The 16749-nt window shown below is 40.3% G+C and overlaps 1 protein-coding gene across 5 annotated transcripts in view; it reads right to left on the bottom strand.

Annotated features, from left to right (window-relative positions):
• tnip1 (TNFAIP3 interacting protein 1) overlaps positions 1-16749 on the bottom strand; it is a 73410-nt gene that overhangs the window by 30942 nt on the left and 25719 nt on the right. For all 5 annotated transcript variants that reach the window (XM_016991490.2, XM_008104810.3, XM_016991493.2 and 2 more), the window contains 4 exons: positions 9884-10051; positions 7222-7344; positions 1450-1538; positions 376-447 (listed from right to left, as the gene is read on the bottom strand). In XM_016991490.2, coding sequence (XP_016846979.1) covers positions 376-447; positions 1450-1538; positions 7222-7344; positions 9884-10016 — 417 coding nt within the window. In that variant the 5' untranslated portion in view covers positions 10017-10051. The remainder of the gene's footprint in view (positions 1-375; positions 448-1449; positions 1539-7221; positions 7345-9883; positions 10052-16749) is intronic.

Raw genomic sequence — 16749 nt, 5'->3', positions numbered from 1 at the left:
AACACTTTTTGGAAGCAAAAAAACCCAATTCCTGCACTTGAGAATCCCATACATAAAAGCTGTGTCCAATTCTCAAGTGGGGGGAAGTTGCATATATATAAATTGATTGGTTGGTTGCCTCTTCTATGGCTGAATATTAGAATGCAAGCCTCCAGGGCAAGGGCCTATTTTTTGTTTAGGCAAGAGCAATTAAACTTTCTGCCTTGTTTTGCTTTCTTCCTGGATGGCTCTCTACCTATCTACCCTCATACTTATCTGGAAAATCTTATCAGAAAATGGTGAAAAACATAGCAGAATCATACAAACCTAAATAACTAAGTTATGCAACATTTCCTTTTTTCCTAATGTAAAAGATTTTTGAAAATTTTTACTTACAGGTTTCCTGCTGTTGTCTGGGAAAGACCTCTTATCTTCAGCTCCTACAATTTCAAACTCAGATGAAGACCCCTATGAATGCATTTTCAAAAACAAAAAAGAAGTCAAATAGAGAAGGAATTGGGTAAATAACTTGTTTTACCCTATTTAACCTAAGTGTTTTATTTGATTTAGGCTATCTGTGCTGAGAGAGGGGAATTCAGTTGCTGAGAAATAGAAAAAGATCATATAAACTGAAAACATGTTGCAGTACATTATCACTTCTTAACAGAAGTGCATGCCATCAGCCATGGCCTCAACGAGACTATAAAGCAGAGGTGGAGATCACTGTGGCTCTTATCATTTTTGCATCCCCAAGAGCTGTCCTCACATTAAACTGAAAAACTCACTGTCTTGACTGAAGGTTTGTGGATGGACACAATTCTAAACCAACCTCCTCCACCACTTTGTTTTACCAAAAACCCTTGGTTGAGAAAAACCTAAGCTGAATTTAAAAGCAAAATAGATATAGCTTCCTAGTTACTTCTGAGTTGATAGGGTGGTTAGTGAGTACATAGAAAAGGATCAACAAACTGTCCAAAGTGCTTATTAAAACTGCTCGAGTAGCCAGTAGCAAATCTGTCATTTTACAGACTTTCTTCCAAATAAATGGTTACATTAAAGATCATAATCCTTAAAATGTAGTTGTTTGGTGGGAAAAAGTTCAGTTTCCTGGCTCCCTCCCCCCTCTTTTAGCATTCAGCACCTAGCATGGCATAGTGATTTGAGCGGTAGACTAAGATTCTGGAGACCAGGGTTCCATTCCCCACTCAGACATGGAAACCCATTGGGTTACCTTGGCTGAGTTACATACTCTCAGGCTCATGATAGGTTTTCCTAAGGGTTACTGTAAGTCAGAAATAACTTGAACAGAACAAAAAAAATTTACATACTCATTGTATGCATGCTGCTTATTTTAAAATGTCAGTGGATTCTATATACGTTCACTAGGTATTGAAACTTTACATAGTTTGGGCTTTGTAAAATTTATTTTGGATTCAACTTTTTAAAAAATCCTTAAGTATGATTTCTTACACTGGAAGACGGCTTCGGTGTGGCTTTTTCCATGTCCTTCTGATTTTCACCTGGAACGTCTGAGGATGAACAAAGGTCTGGGATCTCTCCTGGAAAGAAAGGCACTTCAGTCAAGATTTATTTCAATTTATATGGCATCCTTCTGTGTTTAAACACACATTTTTCTCATCTCAGAGAAATTTGCCATAAAACGACAAAAGGCAAAAGACTTCTGTTGTGAAAATTAATTGACATAGACGAACTCCACATGCACTGCCTTAAGCTCACCAGAAGAAAGACAAGAAAAGACAAGGAAGAAACTATCATAAGCAAATAAATAAATGGGAAGGAAATGGACAGCAAAGAGAGTGGGAACAATCAATGATGCAGAAGGGTGCATGTTTTCACCATCTATGTCACAGGAAATAGATTATGGGTTCTTTCAGGCAGAAAACTCAACCATCACTATTGGCTTATCTTTACTCAACTGACTCCATTAGACATAGTTAAAATGAATTCATTGCAAATATAAACAAATTAATACATCTAAATGTCTAAAATCATAGCATCTGCCTTCTTTTTGTCTTGCTGAAATTGGTCCTTAAATACTCTAATAGTACCAGATCCTGTCCGATCCTGGAAACTACACAGTGCAGCACTTGTGATTATTTGGATGGGTGACCACCAACAAATACTAGGTGCTGTCATCTATATTTAACAGAAAGGGACAGGAAAATCTTATAAAATTAATGGGGTTGCCATAAGTCAACAGATAACTTGAAGGCACACATAACACATACACATATACAAACATCCCAAGAAAGCCAACATAGTGCAATAATCTGAATCTTGGACTAGATCAGGAGATGAGGATGTGAATTTCCACTCAGTTATGGAAACCCCACTGGGTGACCTTGGGCAAATCAGAAATTAAAAGGAGAGCAACAGCAAAATCCCTCTCAACAAATCTTGCTGAGAAAACCCCGTGATAAGTTTGTCTTGGGGCCATCATACATCAGAAATTACTTGAAGGCTCACAAGTGGTGCCCCAAAACAGAGACAAAAATGTTAATATACTATATCTTTCCAAAGCACAAATCAGCATTTGGTCTTGGGGGACAGAGTTCAAGTAATCTTTAGTGTGGGATGAAAATATGTGTGACTGCCTTCTGATCAGCGTCAGCTGGAATTTCCCCTTTTCCTCTTCAGCTCAGCACACTGTAAAACTGAAACATCAAAATAACTCCTCAGCTTTTCCATTTGCAGTCCATTTAACTCTCACAGGGTATGTGTGACATGTGCCTTCAAGTTATCGGTTGACTTTTGGCAAGCCCATTAATTTTATAAGATTTTCCTGTCCCTTTCTCTTAAATATAGACTACAGCATCTAGTATTTGTTGGTGGTCCCCCATTCAACACTCCTCACATTAAAAAGCATTATTAAAAAGCATTTCAACACACACATCATATTAGAAAACTTCCATGCACAGTCACATTTTCAGAGGTTATCCTCACAGGTATTCCAACTGAATCCATCATGCATATCAAAAGTGATTTTCACCTGCATGGATACAGATCCCTGTATCTACCAGACCAGTATGCACATTTTCATTTACTGCCTGACAAAGTATGTCCTATAGAGACATTCTCTAGGCCATCCAGTGAGACTACTTTGTAAGCTTTTCTTTTAAGTGGTTTGTTCAACAGGATTCCCTATTACCTACAGTTTCACATATCCACACAAAGTTCTGGAACTCCTGTGGATATACAAGCCATACTGTATTCCCTTTAACCGATTTCCTATTGCACTGTATCCTTAAAGAGCTGTGTTCAGGTCACCTGGTGCCTCAGCCAGAAAATCCAAAGGATTGACCATTTGCTTCCCTGTTGTTTTTTGCGTGAAGTGTATGTGGAATGCTTTGCTTTTCTATGGGGACAGACACCGTAATTCTTAGTCTTCTCCAGAGCTTGGAAAACATCTGGAAAAGAAAAGTTTTAAAATAACTTTTAAATAAAACCCTTTCTAACATTCCAGGACCCACAGTCCACAATATTGCCCTTCTGCGGACTTTGCATTTTGTTTTATTTTAAGGTATGGTCATCACGATTACCCCTGAATAAATGAATACTCGCACACACATAACATCCACACAACACTCAAACACATATACATACACAAAAGAAAGATATCCTGGATCCCAAAGGGAGTTACTTTACTACTGCTAACGGAGTTTAAATTTTACTGTCATTCGTCTTGATCCACACATAACCAAGAAGGGAGTGGCTCCTGACTGCATTGAGGTTGCTGAAGTTGATCATTTCAATAGGGTTCACTTTTATTCATGGTATAATAAATATATCATTAATATTTATGGTGTATTTCTGCTTCTATGGTAAGTTCAGGAACATATCCCTCACAAATTCAGGGGGTCACCGTGTATTTGTATCAAGCAGAGTGCAGTGTAGCCATTGCAATATGAGTTTATTTTGGAAAACAGGAGAAAATATTCAGGATGCTCTTGTAAGTTAAAAAACTGGTAAAATTGACATTTAGTGTTTCAAAGATTTTATCTTACAAGGGAAAAATAGATAAAAGATGGCCTACAGTTCAGCAGAAGAATCTCTACGGCATGTGGGGATGTCTGTCTAGCATCCTTACTTAGGAAAGAGCTCCTTGGAGTCTCCCTTCCCAGACAAAGGCAGACAAAGGAATAGCTTTTTGGGAGAAGGAAGAAGTAACTTTTGCAGACAGGAAAGAAGCTGAAGAGTTGAGTATACCAATCAAAGAAGAAGAAGAAATGAGAGAAAGAAAAGGCAAGGGTGTTCTCTAAAGTTTCCTCACACCAATCCCTTTATACAAAGCATTGATACCACTTCTAATAGTTGTACATATCAGGGATTGGTTATTTCAGACTTCTGTGGAATAACAAATTCTGTGTGATTCAAAAGTTCTATACTGCACCTGTATTTTGAACTTAAGTAGCCCTATCACAATACAACATCAAGTCTGACTAAGTAGCAACCGAAGTACAGGTAAGTAACATTACTTTAAAGTGGGAGTGTGCAACTACTTTATTTTAGTAAACCTGGTAGTGAGCTCTTTTATAAAATTCAGCACTGGAATCACATAACACCCAAAACATTGTATGTGTGATGGTTGTTGGCTTTAATTGATAAGCCCATCAGTTATGGGAGGATGCAAACAGACCAATACCCCCATTTCCTGTTCCAGAATTAAAATGCTATATTTTAAGATAATAGAATGAAAATTTTAAAAGCAGCCCCCACTATGCACCATAGGCCCCAGAAGAGAGTGGGACAAGGAGCTCAAGAGCCCTGGGACTGTGAGGGGTAAGGCCCTGTCAAAAGTCAGACGCCAATGGAGAGCAAAACAGAGTTTAATTAAGTTATAGCCCAAAAACAATTCAACAACCTAAAAATGGCTTAAAACACTTAACATCCAGTGTTATTAAGCAGTCTAAACAAAGAAACGCCAAAAAACGTGAATTGGCGAATAATCCGGATTAATCAGGAATATAATCCGGATTAAATTTAAAGTCCTCCAAATAAGCCCAAAAGTTCAGAGCGGGCTTAGAATGAACATATAAAATAAAGTAAACAGCTTCAAAGCCCCAGAAAACCTCCTAAAGCCCAAAAGTACAGAAGCAACTTTGAACCCAAACAGGAAACCAAACCGGGCAGAAAAGCTCTCAACTGAGAGCAACTAAGCAAGCGGAGCTGAAGGACACTGGTGGGCCAGCGGCAACCGCTGTAGAGCAAAACGCCAAGCCAGGAGTTTAAAGGTGCAGCATAGAAGCGTCATCAAGCCGGTCCGAAGTGGGAGTGGGGAGGCAGCGTTAAACCGCTACAGGAGCGCAGGCCAAGCCAGGAGCCCAAGGAGCAGAGCGTAGAAGCGTCGTCAAGTCGGTCCGAGGTCAGGATAGGAGACAGTGTCAGGGTCAGGAAACAAGCCAGGAGTCAGGAGCAGAAAGCAGCCACAGAATAGAGAGCGACGCCAAACAGCGTTTAAGGGCAAAGTGGAGAGCCGAGTTGAGTTCCAGTCCAAGGTCCAGGGATTGAAGTCATCAAAAGGAAATCCACAACACGGAATGGCACAGAGAGTCAAAGCAACGAGGGCGAACAGCAGATCTATTGCAAAGTCCCAGTCCAGTCTTCAGTAACATGCACAGGAAACCCAATGGCGCCCAGCAGCACCTTGCCACACGCAAAGTATAATGGCCAAACATCCCCAATTTATCCAGGTCTCCCTGGGCGTCCAAACCTCTAACGCCCAAAGAACAGGTGTCCCTGTTCTTAATCCGAATCAGAGCTCTACACAGCCAACGCCCTTGGGTCAGGCGTCCCAAATTCTTCATCAGAGTCCCAATCATCTTGCCCACGCCCAACTCTATCCACACCTGTGGATCCACCCTCATTCCTCCAAACAGACCAAGTGGGATCTGCTTCTGAAGGTACCCAAGCCTCTCCAGCATCAGCAGCATCCATGGGCCCCGATTCCTCACCAAGCACCTCTGGTGCCCGTGCCCAGTCTGTGCCCACTTCCTCCGTTACCACCTGTTCCCCAGCATCCATTTCCACTTCAAGATCCCCACATGAATCCCCCTCAGAAGACTCCCCATCAATTTCCCTGATCCTCTTCCTATGCAAATCCTCCAACGAGCTCTCCTCGCGAGGGTTTTTCCTTCCTCTCCTGATCCCACCACTATCATTCACAGCCTCCAAAGGCTCATTCACAACAGGCCCCCTGAAATAATTACACAAAATTCAACCAACAGTCTGTCATTGTATCCCATCAGAAATTATTAGACAAAAAAATTAAATGATCAAGAAAATAGACACATAAAATTCAAGATCACTATTGTGATCTTGTCGGGAGTACCAAGAACTGCTCAATGTATATCTTATACATGTTTACTTGGGAGGCTTTTAAGTACACACTATGCTTGTAAAACTCTTGATATTTATATTGAAGGATGATTGAATGACAATGGAGAGATGAACTTGCCCCCAGACTGACTGTGATTTCAAGCACTATGACAACTGTTGTGATAGCCTAATGGGAGAATCCTGCACAGCAGTAGGTAAAATGACCTCCCCTCAATGCCCGAGGAAAACTTCTATTCCCTCTTTCAGTCGTTTTATTTAGCTTACCTCCCAAGTAAAGAAAACTGAACAGAGGAGCTTGATAGCTTTTTAACTGGAGAAGTTAAATATGAAACTTAGGACTTCTGTATGCAAAATATGTATTCTGCAGATACAGATACAATATTCATCTCAAAGTGTTGTCTTCTTGCCAGCTATCAACTACATAGAAAACGTTATGGTACAACTAGCTTTATTTGTTCTAAGCAGAGTTCAAAAAGTTTGGGGGTTTTTTTTAGACTCATAAAAACCCCCAACCAGCATATCCATTGGAACTGTAGTGCAAGAAAACAATGTTATCAACCTATGCTTAGAATAAACAATAATAAAACTATGCACTAGGTTTCTGCTAGATTTCCAGTTATGATTACTGTTATTCTTATGGCCACAGTATATTTATTTAAAAATTGTCTTTCAGCACAATCTTGACATACTCATGACAGACAGACAAAAGGCATTATTACCCATATCACTGCCTTCCTTCATGCACTTTTAATTCTTCATTAACCTAAATTTGAACATGCTTAGACTGCTATTAACATTCTATGTATAGTATGAGTATCCCTTATCTGGCTCACAAAGAAACACACATTGTCAAAGTATTAACAGATGCTCACGAGTTGCCCTTACCTGCTATTTCTGCAAGTTTGTCAAGAGAAGAGGTTAACCTGAGAATGTCATTGTCCTGCACTAAATCCTCCACTTTCTGTCTCAATCTGGATGCTTCTATCTGAGATTCTTCCAACAGCTCCCCTGGAAAACAACAAAAACATAACTTAGTATACAACCTTTCTTTCCGTAAGTACAACTGTCAGACTCATGAACTTCATAAAATACTTGTCCTAAACTTACAGAATTTCAATTCTAATACTACTTTATACAAATACAGTTTTCTTTCCTATGAAAAATGCCAAGTGTACCGAATTAAGCTCCAAAATACTGTATGCAAGGCTTCCACAGAAAAACAATTATTTTGGTACTTAATATGTACTGATTAAATCTTTGGGACATCTACACACATACACACACACCCAAACCTTTGGCCAGACAAGTTAGTTATCTGGTTTTTAAAAAGCTTTAATAAATGTAAAGTAATTTTGAATATTATGTCTCTTATTTTAGACTCAGTCTGTTCAAAACATAAGCCCAGAAGTTCTAGGAAGGAAACAATGATGAAATTGAACACATTAAACGATTCAGTGGTGTTCCCAGAGTTGCAAGGTGATTGGACATAGTTTTCTCACTGTAATTGTAGCTTTTGTCATACTACAAATTTCTGGATCAGCCTAGCCATGCCATTTGGGAAAGTTGGTCCAGAAAATATTCTTTCCAAGTTCTGAAAGTTCAAGCTTAATATGGGCAGAGCTGTTGAAAAATCATCTTCTATTGATGCTAATGGCTTCAATAACTAGAATACAGAAGAAGCAGCATGTTCCAATCAGGACTCAGGCAGCTTTCAAAAAATAGCTTAGACAGCAATTAACTGTACTGCATTAGAAAAAAAAATAAATCCCCTGCTTTGTGCTGATGCCTCATGCCAGTGCTGTTCCTTACATCTCAAAAGGTCTCCACTGCACCTTTTCGGATATACACTGGACATATAGTGGGACATATACTACACATATGTCCAGTGTATGTCCCAGTACTGATATACTTCAAATGAAGGGACTCAGTATTTACATACATACGCAAATATTCAATGCCACATGAGCAGGCCCGGTCCTAGGTAATTTCGCCTAGTAGGCGCCCCCCCCCCCCCCGAAATTGCTGGCCCCCCTCCCCACATACCTGTGGCAGCGGTGACGGCGGCAGCTACGGCGGTGGCTGGGAAGGCCTAGCTGTTCTTGTGAGGCCTGGCGACAACTCGCGAGATCTCGCCAGGCCTCACGAGAAGAGCTAGGTCTTCCTGGAGGCCTTCCTCCTTCTGCGGGGCTTCTATTGCTTGCGCGGACACGTGGCTGGTGTATCTGTGCGAGCGATCGAAGCCCCGCACCAACTCGGGGGAGCTGCCGAGGCCTCAACAGCGCCCCCTTCGACATGCGCCCCAAGTGGCAGCTTCAGCCGCTTCAATGTTGGACCGGGCCTGCACATGAGACACACAAACACAAACAAAGGCAAGACTTCTCCTTTCATTTCCAGCTTCTGGAGGCGGTGCTCATCTCTGGTTGAGGGAGGTGTTTTTCTCCATTTTCAAGCCAAGGAGCCTGCGCTGTCACTTCCTGGTCATGTGGCCAGCAAGACTGCTTGGAGCATTTCTTTGCCTTTTCCCTCAGAAGCGGTACCTATTTAGCTACTCACATCTGAATGTTTTTGAACTGCTAGATTTGCAGGAACTAGGGCTGACAGACAGCGCACCCTGTCTCATGGATTCAGGTCAGCAGTTCAGCCAATATTCAGGTCAGAAGTTCAGCAGTACATGGGTTTTACCCATTAACCCATTGCACCACCGCAGTGAAGGTAATTCTCCATAGGCTATTACTGTATTTACTCAAATATAATGCTCACCTCTCCACCAAACCACCTTGTCAAAATTAGGATGTGCATTAGATTTGTGTAATATGGTAATCTTAGTGCTGAGCCAAAGCAATAGGGGAAGCTACTTTAGGAGCACCTGGTCCTCCTATTTGAGGGATGTCATCTGTAATTTAATAGTTATAGCTCAATGCTATGTAATCCTGGAATTTGTAGTTTGGTGAGGCATCTCCATTCTTTAGCATAGAAGACTCAAGCCCTTGTCAAACTACATGCCCATGACTCCACAGAATTGAATCAAGGCAGTTAAAGTGGATTTAGTCTACAGCATAGATACAGCCCAAGGTTTTCTTTCCCATTTCTGAAAGCTTTGGTGCTTTAACATTTTTGTTTTTAAAGGAGGAATTATAAGCATGCAGCTACTGTGATGTGCACGTTTTTTGGCGAAATTACAAAGAGTCCACTTTTTGGGATTGCACATTACATTCGCCAGCAAATACTCTTCTTTTGTTTCAGGGTTTTGAAAGCTGGGGTGCATGTTAAGATTCAATGCTGAATCTAGAGTAAATACAGGTAGTATTCCTGTCTTTCTACCTATTTACATGTTGATCTTCCCACGAAAACTAACTTACAAGGATTGGTCCTGACTGTCGGAAAAATAACTTGTCTCCTATGGAAGATCATATGCTACAAGTTAACTTTCAGGGTATACCTGCTATTGATAGATTTAATGCTAAGAATTAAAGTGCACATTTCTTGCAATTTGTCACAGCAAGAAGCAAATGGCAATATTCCACTTTCGTTTTGCCCTCACCATTACCTAGAGACTTCATGCCTTGCATCTTCTCTTTCAGCCTGATATTTTCTTCTAGCAGCTCCTTAAGGGCAGCAGATTCTTCCTCTTTCGTCCCCCCACCAGGGTCATAGATACGATAAGGCCCCTTGCCTTCCATAGCTGCTCAAATATCTGATTTCCAGACAGCAGTACCTGAAACAAAGGGTCAGGTTAGTATTTCCAGAGCAAACCACTTAAGATTCTGAGAACACTGGAGACGTTTGATGTCAATATTTCTTTCCAAGCATACAGAGCCTACAGTTTTCATATCTATTTGCAATAAACCGGTACAGGCATAATTCTTTTTAATTTCTCAATTAACAGATCAAAAATATACGGTCCAATTATGCCCACTGTGTCCACCATGGTTGCAAACTGCCACCTGCTCTTTTCTTAAACTTAAAATCATAGAATCATAGAGTTGGAAGAGACCTTATGGGCCAACCAGTCCAACCTCCTGCCAAGAAGCAGGAAATCACATTCAAAGAACCCCTGACAGATGGCCATCCAGCCTCTGCTTAAAAGCCTCCAAAGGAGGAGCCACACTCTAGGGCAGAGAGTTCTGCTGCTGAACAGCTCTCACAGTGAGGAAGTTTTTCTTAATTTTCAGGCGAAATCTCCTTTCCTGTAGTTTAAAGCCATTGTTCCGCATCCTAGTCTCCAGGCCAGCAGAAAAAAAGCTTGCTCCCTCCTCCCTATGACTTCACCTCACATATTTTATGGCTATCATGTCTCCTCTCAGCCTTCTCTTCTGAGGGCTAAACATGCCCAGCTCTTTAAGCTGCTCCTCATAAGGCTTGTTCTCCAGCTCCTTGATCATTTTAGTCCCCTCCTTTGGACGCTTTCCAGCTTGTCAGCATCTCCCTTCAATTGCGGTGCCCAGAATTGGACACAGTATTCCAGGTGTGGTCTGACCAAGGCAGAATAGAGGGGTAGCATGACTTCCCTGGATCTAGACGCTATACCCCTATTGATGGAGGCCAAAATCCCATTGGCTTTCTTACCAGCTGCATCACATTACTGGCTCATGTTTAACTTGTTGTCCACAAGGACTCCAAGATCTTTTTCACATGTGCTGCTGTCGAGCCAGGTGTCCCCCCATACTGAATCTTTGCATTTCATTTTTTCTGCCTAAGTGGAGTATCTAAAATTTTTCCCTGCTGAACTTCATTTTGTTAGGGTCTGTTAAGATTGTTCTGGATTCTGCTCCTGTCTTCTGGAGCTACCCCTCCCAGCTTGATGTTGTCTGCAAACTTGATGATCATGCCTTCTAACCTTTCGTCTAAGTCATTAATAAAGATGTTGAACAGAACCAGGCCCAGGACGGAACCCTGTGGCACTCTACTCATGACTTCTTTCTAGGATGAAGAAGATGCATTGCTGAGCACCCTTTGAGTTCGTTCACTTAGCCAATTACAGAGCCACCTAACTGTAGTTTTGCCTAGCCCACATTTGACTAGCTTGTTTGTCAGAAGGTCATGGGACCTTGTCGAAGGCCTTACTGAAATCCACATACACTACATCCACAGCGTTCCCTGCATCTACTCAGCTTGTAACTCTATTGAAAAAAGAGATTAGATAAGTCTGGCATGACTTGTTTTTGATAAATCCATGTTGACTTATCTATGGAAACCTAACCAATAGCTAGGAAAACTATTCTCAACCCAACTACCTTCTCAGAGTCCTGCTATCCTCATGGGCACAGATGGCAGGGAAATGAGGTAAGGCCTTCTTAGCAGTTGTCCCTAGGTTCTGGAACTCCTTTCTCACTTTGGCCAGAATAGTCACTTCTTTGCTGTCCTCCCATTGAAATGCAAATATGTTTTTTTTATTCTGACAAGCTTTTAGAACTTTGTTTCTAAAGATTGTTTCGGAGAGGAAGAAGAAGGTGGGAGAGCTCTGAGTTTGTTTAATTGTCTTTGAGGAGAGCTCTGGTTTGCTTGGTTTTTTTTTTTTTGCTGTTGTTTAATACTACAGTAGAGCCTCACTTATCCAACACTCGCTTATCCAACGTTCTGGATTATCCAACGCATTTTTGTAGTCAATGTTTTCAATACATCGTGATATTTTGGTGCCAAATTCGTAAATACAGTAAATACTACGTAGCATTACTGCGTATTGAACTACTTTTTCTGTCAAATTTCTTGTATAACATGATGTTTTGGTGCTTAATTTGTAAAATCATAACTTAATTTGATGTTTAATAGGCTTTTCCTTAAATATTTGCTTATCCAACGTTCTGGATTATCCAACGCATTTTTGTAGTCAATGTTTTCAATACATCGTGATATTTTGGTGCCAAATTCGTAACTACAGTAATTACTACGTAGCATTACTGCGTATTGAACTACTTTTTCTGTCAAATTTCTTGTATAACATGATGTTTTGGTGTAAAATCATAACCTAATTTGATGTTTAAGAGGCTTTTACTTAATCCCTCCTTATTATCCAACATATTCGCTTATCCAACATTCTGCCGGCCCGTTTATGTTGGATAAGTGAGACTCTACTATACCTGCTACCATTACACAAGGAAAGGGAAAAAATTGGGGGATACGCCCCCACCCCCCAAAAAAGGAGAGTGCAACAATTATGCAATGCTGACTATTATGGTATGTCTCAGATTATTTTCATATTATGAATGGTTAAATTCTATTTTAATATTTACGTGTTACAGTAGCTAACCATGGTTAAGATAATGGGTAGAATAATTATTTACTAATAACCAGTGAGGTGCATATTCTTCTGAGACCTTGTTATTGGCATCATGAAATCAGCTCATCTGAAATGTAGTACTTGAGGAGGAAAGTTCTATATATGCTGTTACAAAAATGACAATAAATAAGTCCTGGCATAAATGAAGCCTGAACTTCCCCTACAAGTTAAAATTATTGAAGTAGGGCAATCATACCTTGGCCATATTGTGAGATTATATGGTCCATTAGAAAATATGATAATGCTTGATAAAGAGAGAAGAAATAAAAAAGAGGAATACTACATTAACCATGGATGAACTCTACCAACTGAGCTGCAGTCCTGAGTTTGCAGCAAGGTTGTTGATGACGGGGTGACCTGGAGGATCATCCACAGGATCAGCATACGGGAAGTCAAAGTCAATCCGCAAAGTAGGGACACTATATTTATTCTATGTGTGGAGGAGAGCAAATCACAGACCACTTACTACAGTGCAGTCTGTACTTTATTTTAGCAGTTCCAATATACAGTACACCGGCAGAGAACAGAAATGGAAGCTAAATAACCCTTTTTTATTTTTCAACCCTCCCCTCCCCCCTCTCCCTTTATTTTTCCCTTCCCCCCTTCCAAAACCCTTGGTACACCACAAAAACCAGTAAAACAGCAAAAATACCACAATAAATATGTACATTAATATTAATTGAAAGTCCGTAAATCAACGAGGGAGCGAAAAGTGAACCGCAAAGTAGCAAGAGAACACTGTAGATATGTTTCTGGGCATTATTTCAACAGATAATCCAATACTCCATTTTTGTCACACGAATGTATCACATCACAACTAACATATTAACACAGCACAGCTGGGATGCAGATCAGACTACTTGACAGCCCTCTATATGAGATGCCTGAACAAACATTTTATGTCAATTAAGGTGCAACTATATAGGAAGCTGTATTATACTGAACTTGATCATTAGTTCACCTAACACAGCACTGTCAACTTTGAACAGCAGCAGTGGCTCTCCTGCCCTCCTATGAAGTCTAGGGGCGACAACCTTGCAAATGGGATAAGGGGTCATTTTTTGCCTCTGCAACCTCACACAGACCTAACTTATACTTCCTGACACACTGGACATGGTGTCACTTCTGGTTGCCACTTTGGGATGATTTGGGGCCAAATAAGAAGGTTGGGGAGATAAGGCAAACCACCACATTGGTGCATAGTTAGAAGGATTTGGATGAAGAAAAATGCTTGGTAATTGTGTTGCTTTCTTTTTAATGGGGAACACAGGAGAGCACAGAAACTGCAAGAATGGGATTTGGGAACCATATGTAACCCATGAACCACACTTTTTTCTAAAAAAAAAAAAAAAAACCTTGCTGTAGCCCTAGCTAATTGGCTCTGTAATATCGCATCCTCTCTTTGACTGGAATCACAAAGTCAGAGAAATAGCTGTGGAGGAGATCATGGAAATAAAGACAGCAAGCAAGGATAAACCAAGTTTTGTTTTGGCAGATAAATAAAAAATAGACATATAAAAAAAGGAAAGTGAACTTTTCCTCACTTTTATTTTCACCCTCTTTGAAAGCACACCTTCAAAAGGCCATTATTCACTGCAACTGTTCTAAGCCTTAAGGGAAAAACAGATTTTAAAAAGGTGCCAAAAGTTTTATTACACCTGAACTATAGCAAAAGGTCACAACTTTTTTTGCTTATGGTGAGCCTCCTGCATCAGGAAAATGAGTTGTGAGACATTCAAATGATAATCAAGGTATTTTGTTTTTATAAAACTAGATATTGACTCATGATAATCCTTGTTATCCACAGCCATGACAGAGTCATGACAGTCCTACAGAGATTCCCCCCTCCCTCAAAAGAAGATTTTCTTACACACTGGAAACCATAACCAAACAGAATACCATTGTGAACTTTCCTATATCTGATCTCACACCACCTTACAGCTGTGTACAGCTGATTGTTTCTTCAAAGCTGGAAGAGAGAATTGTGTAGCCCTCCAAACACAACTCACATCAGCTCTAGCCAGTGGTCACAAATTTGGGGAGCTGAAATTCAATAAGATCTAGAAACCCTCACAATTTCATTCCTGGTGAAAAACAATGGTAGTTAATTTCTTAGCACTGGTGATTAATTCAGAAGCTTTGATACATTTTCTTTATTTTTCATATTTACAGTCTAGTTTCTTACAAATGACTTTAGTAGTGCAATTGATTACAATAGATCAATTGACAGTCATATCCGTTTCACCCCTGAAAAGGAATCCTGCAGCAGCAAGAGAACACTCCTAACATTGTTTTTTTTAAGTAGAAGAGAAAAAGATTAATTGAACAGGAGAAACATATTCCATTTATTTGCAGAGGGCAAAAAACAGGGTGGATGCAGAGCAGCTTACTATGATGGACTCATGATGAGGAACAAAAGTAGCCTTGTATTTTACTTTATTTTTCCTCTCCTACATTTTCTTTTTCAAAGGGCAACATGTGATATGCATATATACAAATAAGTATGCACACTGTCACACAGAGAGATACAGTATAAGATACAGAATGAAATTGCTATTAATAAAAAAAATATTTATGCCATTGAACTTTGCATTCATTTCCTTTCTGGCCTTTGGAAGGATTGGAACTCTATGAAAACCACAGAGGAAATATGAGAAACAAAGATAATAGCTTAACAATGCTGCAGTGCAATAATCCTTCAAGAATGATCCTAAAAGTTCTCAGCCAGGGGACTCTCTGTATATGAAACCCAGGCTTGACAATATGTGGCCCTTCAAATGTTGCATTATTCTTCTCCACTAGTTATGCTGGCTCAAGCTGATGGGAACTCTGGTCCAATCACATCTGAAAGTCAACCACTTGCCCCTACCCTATATATGCTATGGGTAATGGATGTTGAAGAACTGCCCCATGAATTGTACCTCCCATGATAAACCAGAGCTTGGAAAAGTTCCTTTTTTTTTTTTGGATGAAACCATCCGGAATTCCCCAATCAGCAAGCTGTGAGATGCACCAACAACTTCTCTATTAGCAAAGAAATTCCTAGGCTCTGCTTGTTCTTACTTTGGAAAAGGCACACCATAGCACAAAGGCAAATTTTATTCTTGGAAGCTGCATAAGTCATTCACTCATCTCACAATGTGCAATAAGACAGAGATATGAGCAAAATCAGAAAACACTGTGAATGGAGCTCCTGCTGACACTTGCTTCTAGGGAAATATTCCATGGCCCAACCACAGCTGGAACACAGACTTATTATTCATTTTCCCAATCTCAGATCATCCTAAAGCACTAGTATAGTTCAAGCAACCAGATCCGGTTCATCCCTCAAGAGATACCAACAGCTAAGGCTGTATTTTTACATCTATGCACATGAGTGTTTCAAGAGCTATCTGAACTGCAACTTGCCTGGCTCTGGGTAGGGTATTTTAGCAAGCAAATGCTTCTGCTAAAAGATGGGGATAAATGACTGGCAAAATCTGAAGGCACTGACTGATACCTCTGTAGAGTGAGAACATATGTAGAGTGCAGAGATGCTCTGACAAGAACAAGATCAAGATCTCCTTGGGGTTGAGATGGGCTGGAGGGACAGATAGACAAAAACACTGAAATGTTCATCCCATGATATAAAAGAGAAAGAGAATCAAATCAACTCACTATCAATTTATGGAATTCACAGTACTGGTGTTATATCAGGAATTGGTCTTATTAGTCGGAAATAACTATGCGATTGAGCAGCAGCAATTATTAAATTATCCAGTAAAGGCTGTTAGTCACATTTCCAAAAAGGAAACATCCCTAGTATATATCATACTGCCATGCTGAAGATAGGCAGTAGGATAGGCTTGGTGACTTCCTCACTTCATCCAATCCCACCGTACCACTTATGCTCCACTGACATCTACTCTATGAGAGGGAAAGGGAGAAACAAGGACAGCAAGTTAAAATAACATTGCAAGATGTATCTCTTCTTTAAAAGAAAAAAAAACCACACAGTTTCAGTGTCTTAGACATTATCAAGATAATTCAAACAGAAGTAAACATGTCACCCGTGTCAGAGAGAAAAGGGACAGGTGGACCTCACAGAAAGTTCCAACTTCAGGAAGGCAACACTGTAGGCAAACTCTTACCATGCA

The sequence above is a fragment of the Anolis carolinensis genome, chromosome 2 (genome assembly GCF_035594765.1).
Source record: "Anolis carolinensis isolate JA03-04 chromosome 2, rAnoCar3.1.pri, whole genome shotgun sequence".
NCBI classification, from domain to species: Eukaryota; Metazoa; Chordata; class Lepidosauria; order Squamata; family Dactyloidae; genus Anolis; species Anolis carolinensis.
This window is presented reverse-complemented; position numbering and strand designations above follow the sequence as displayed.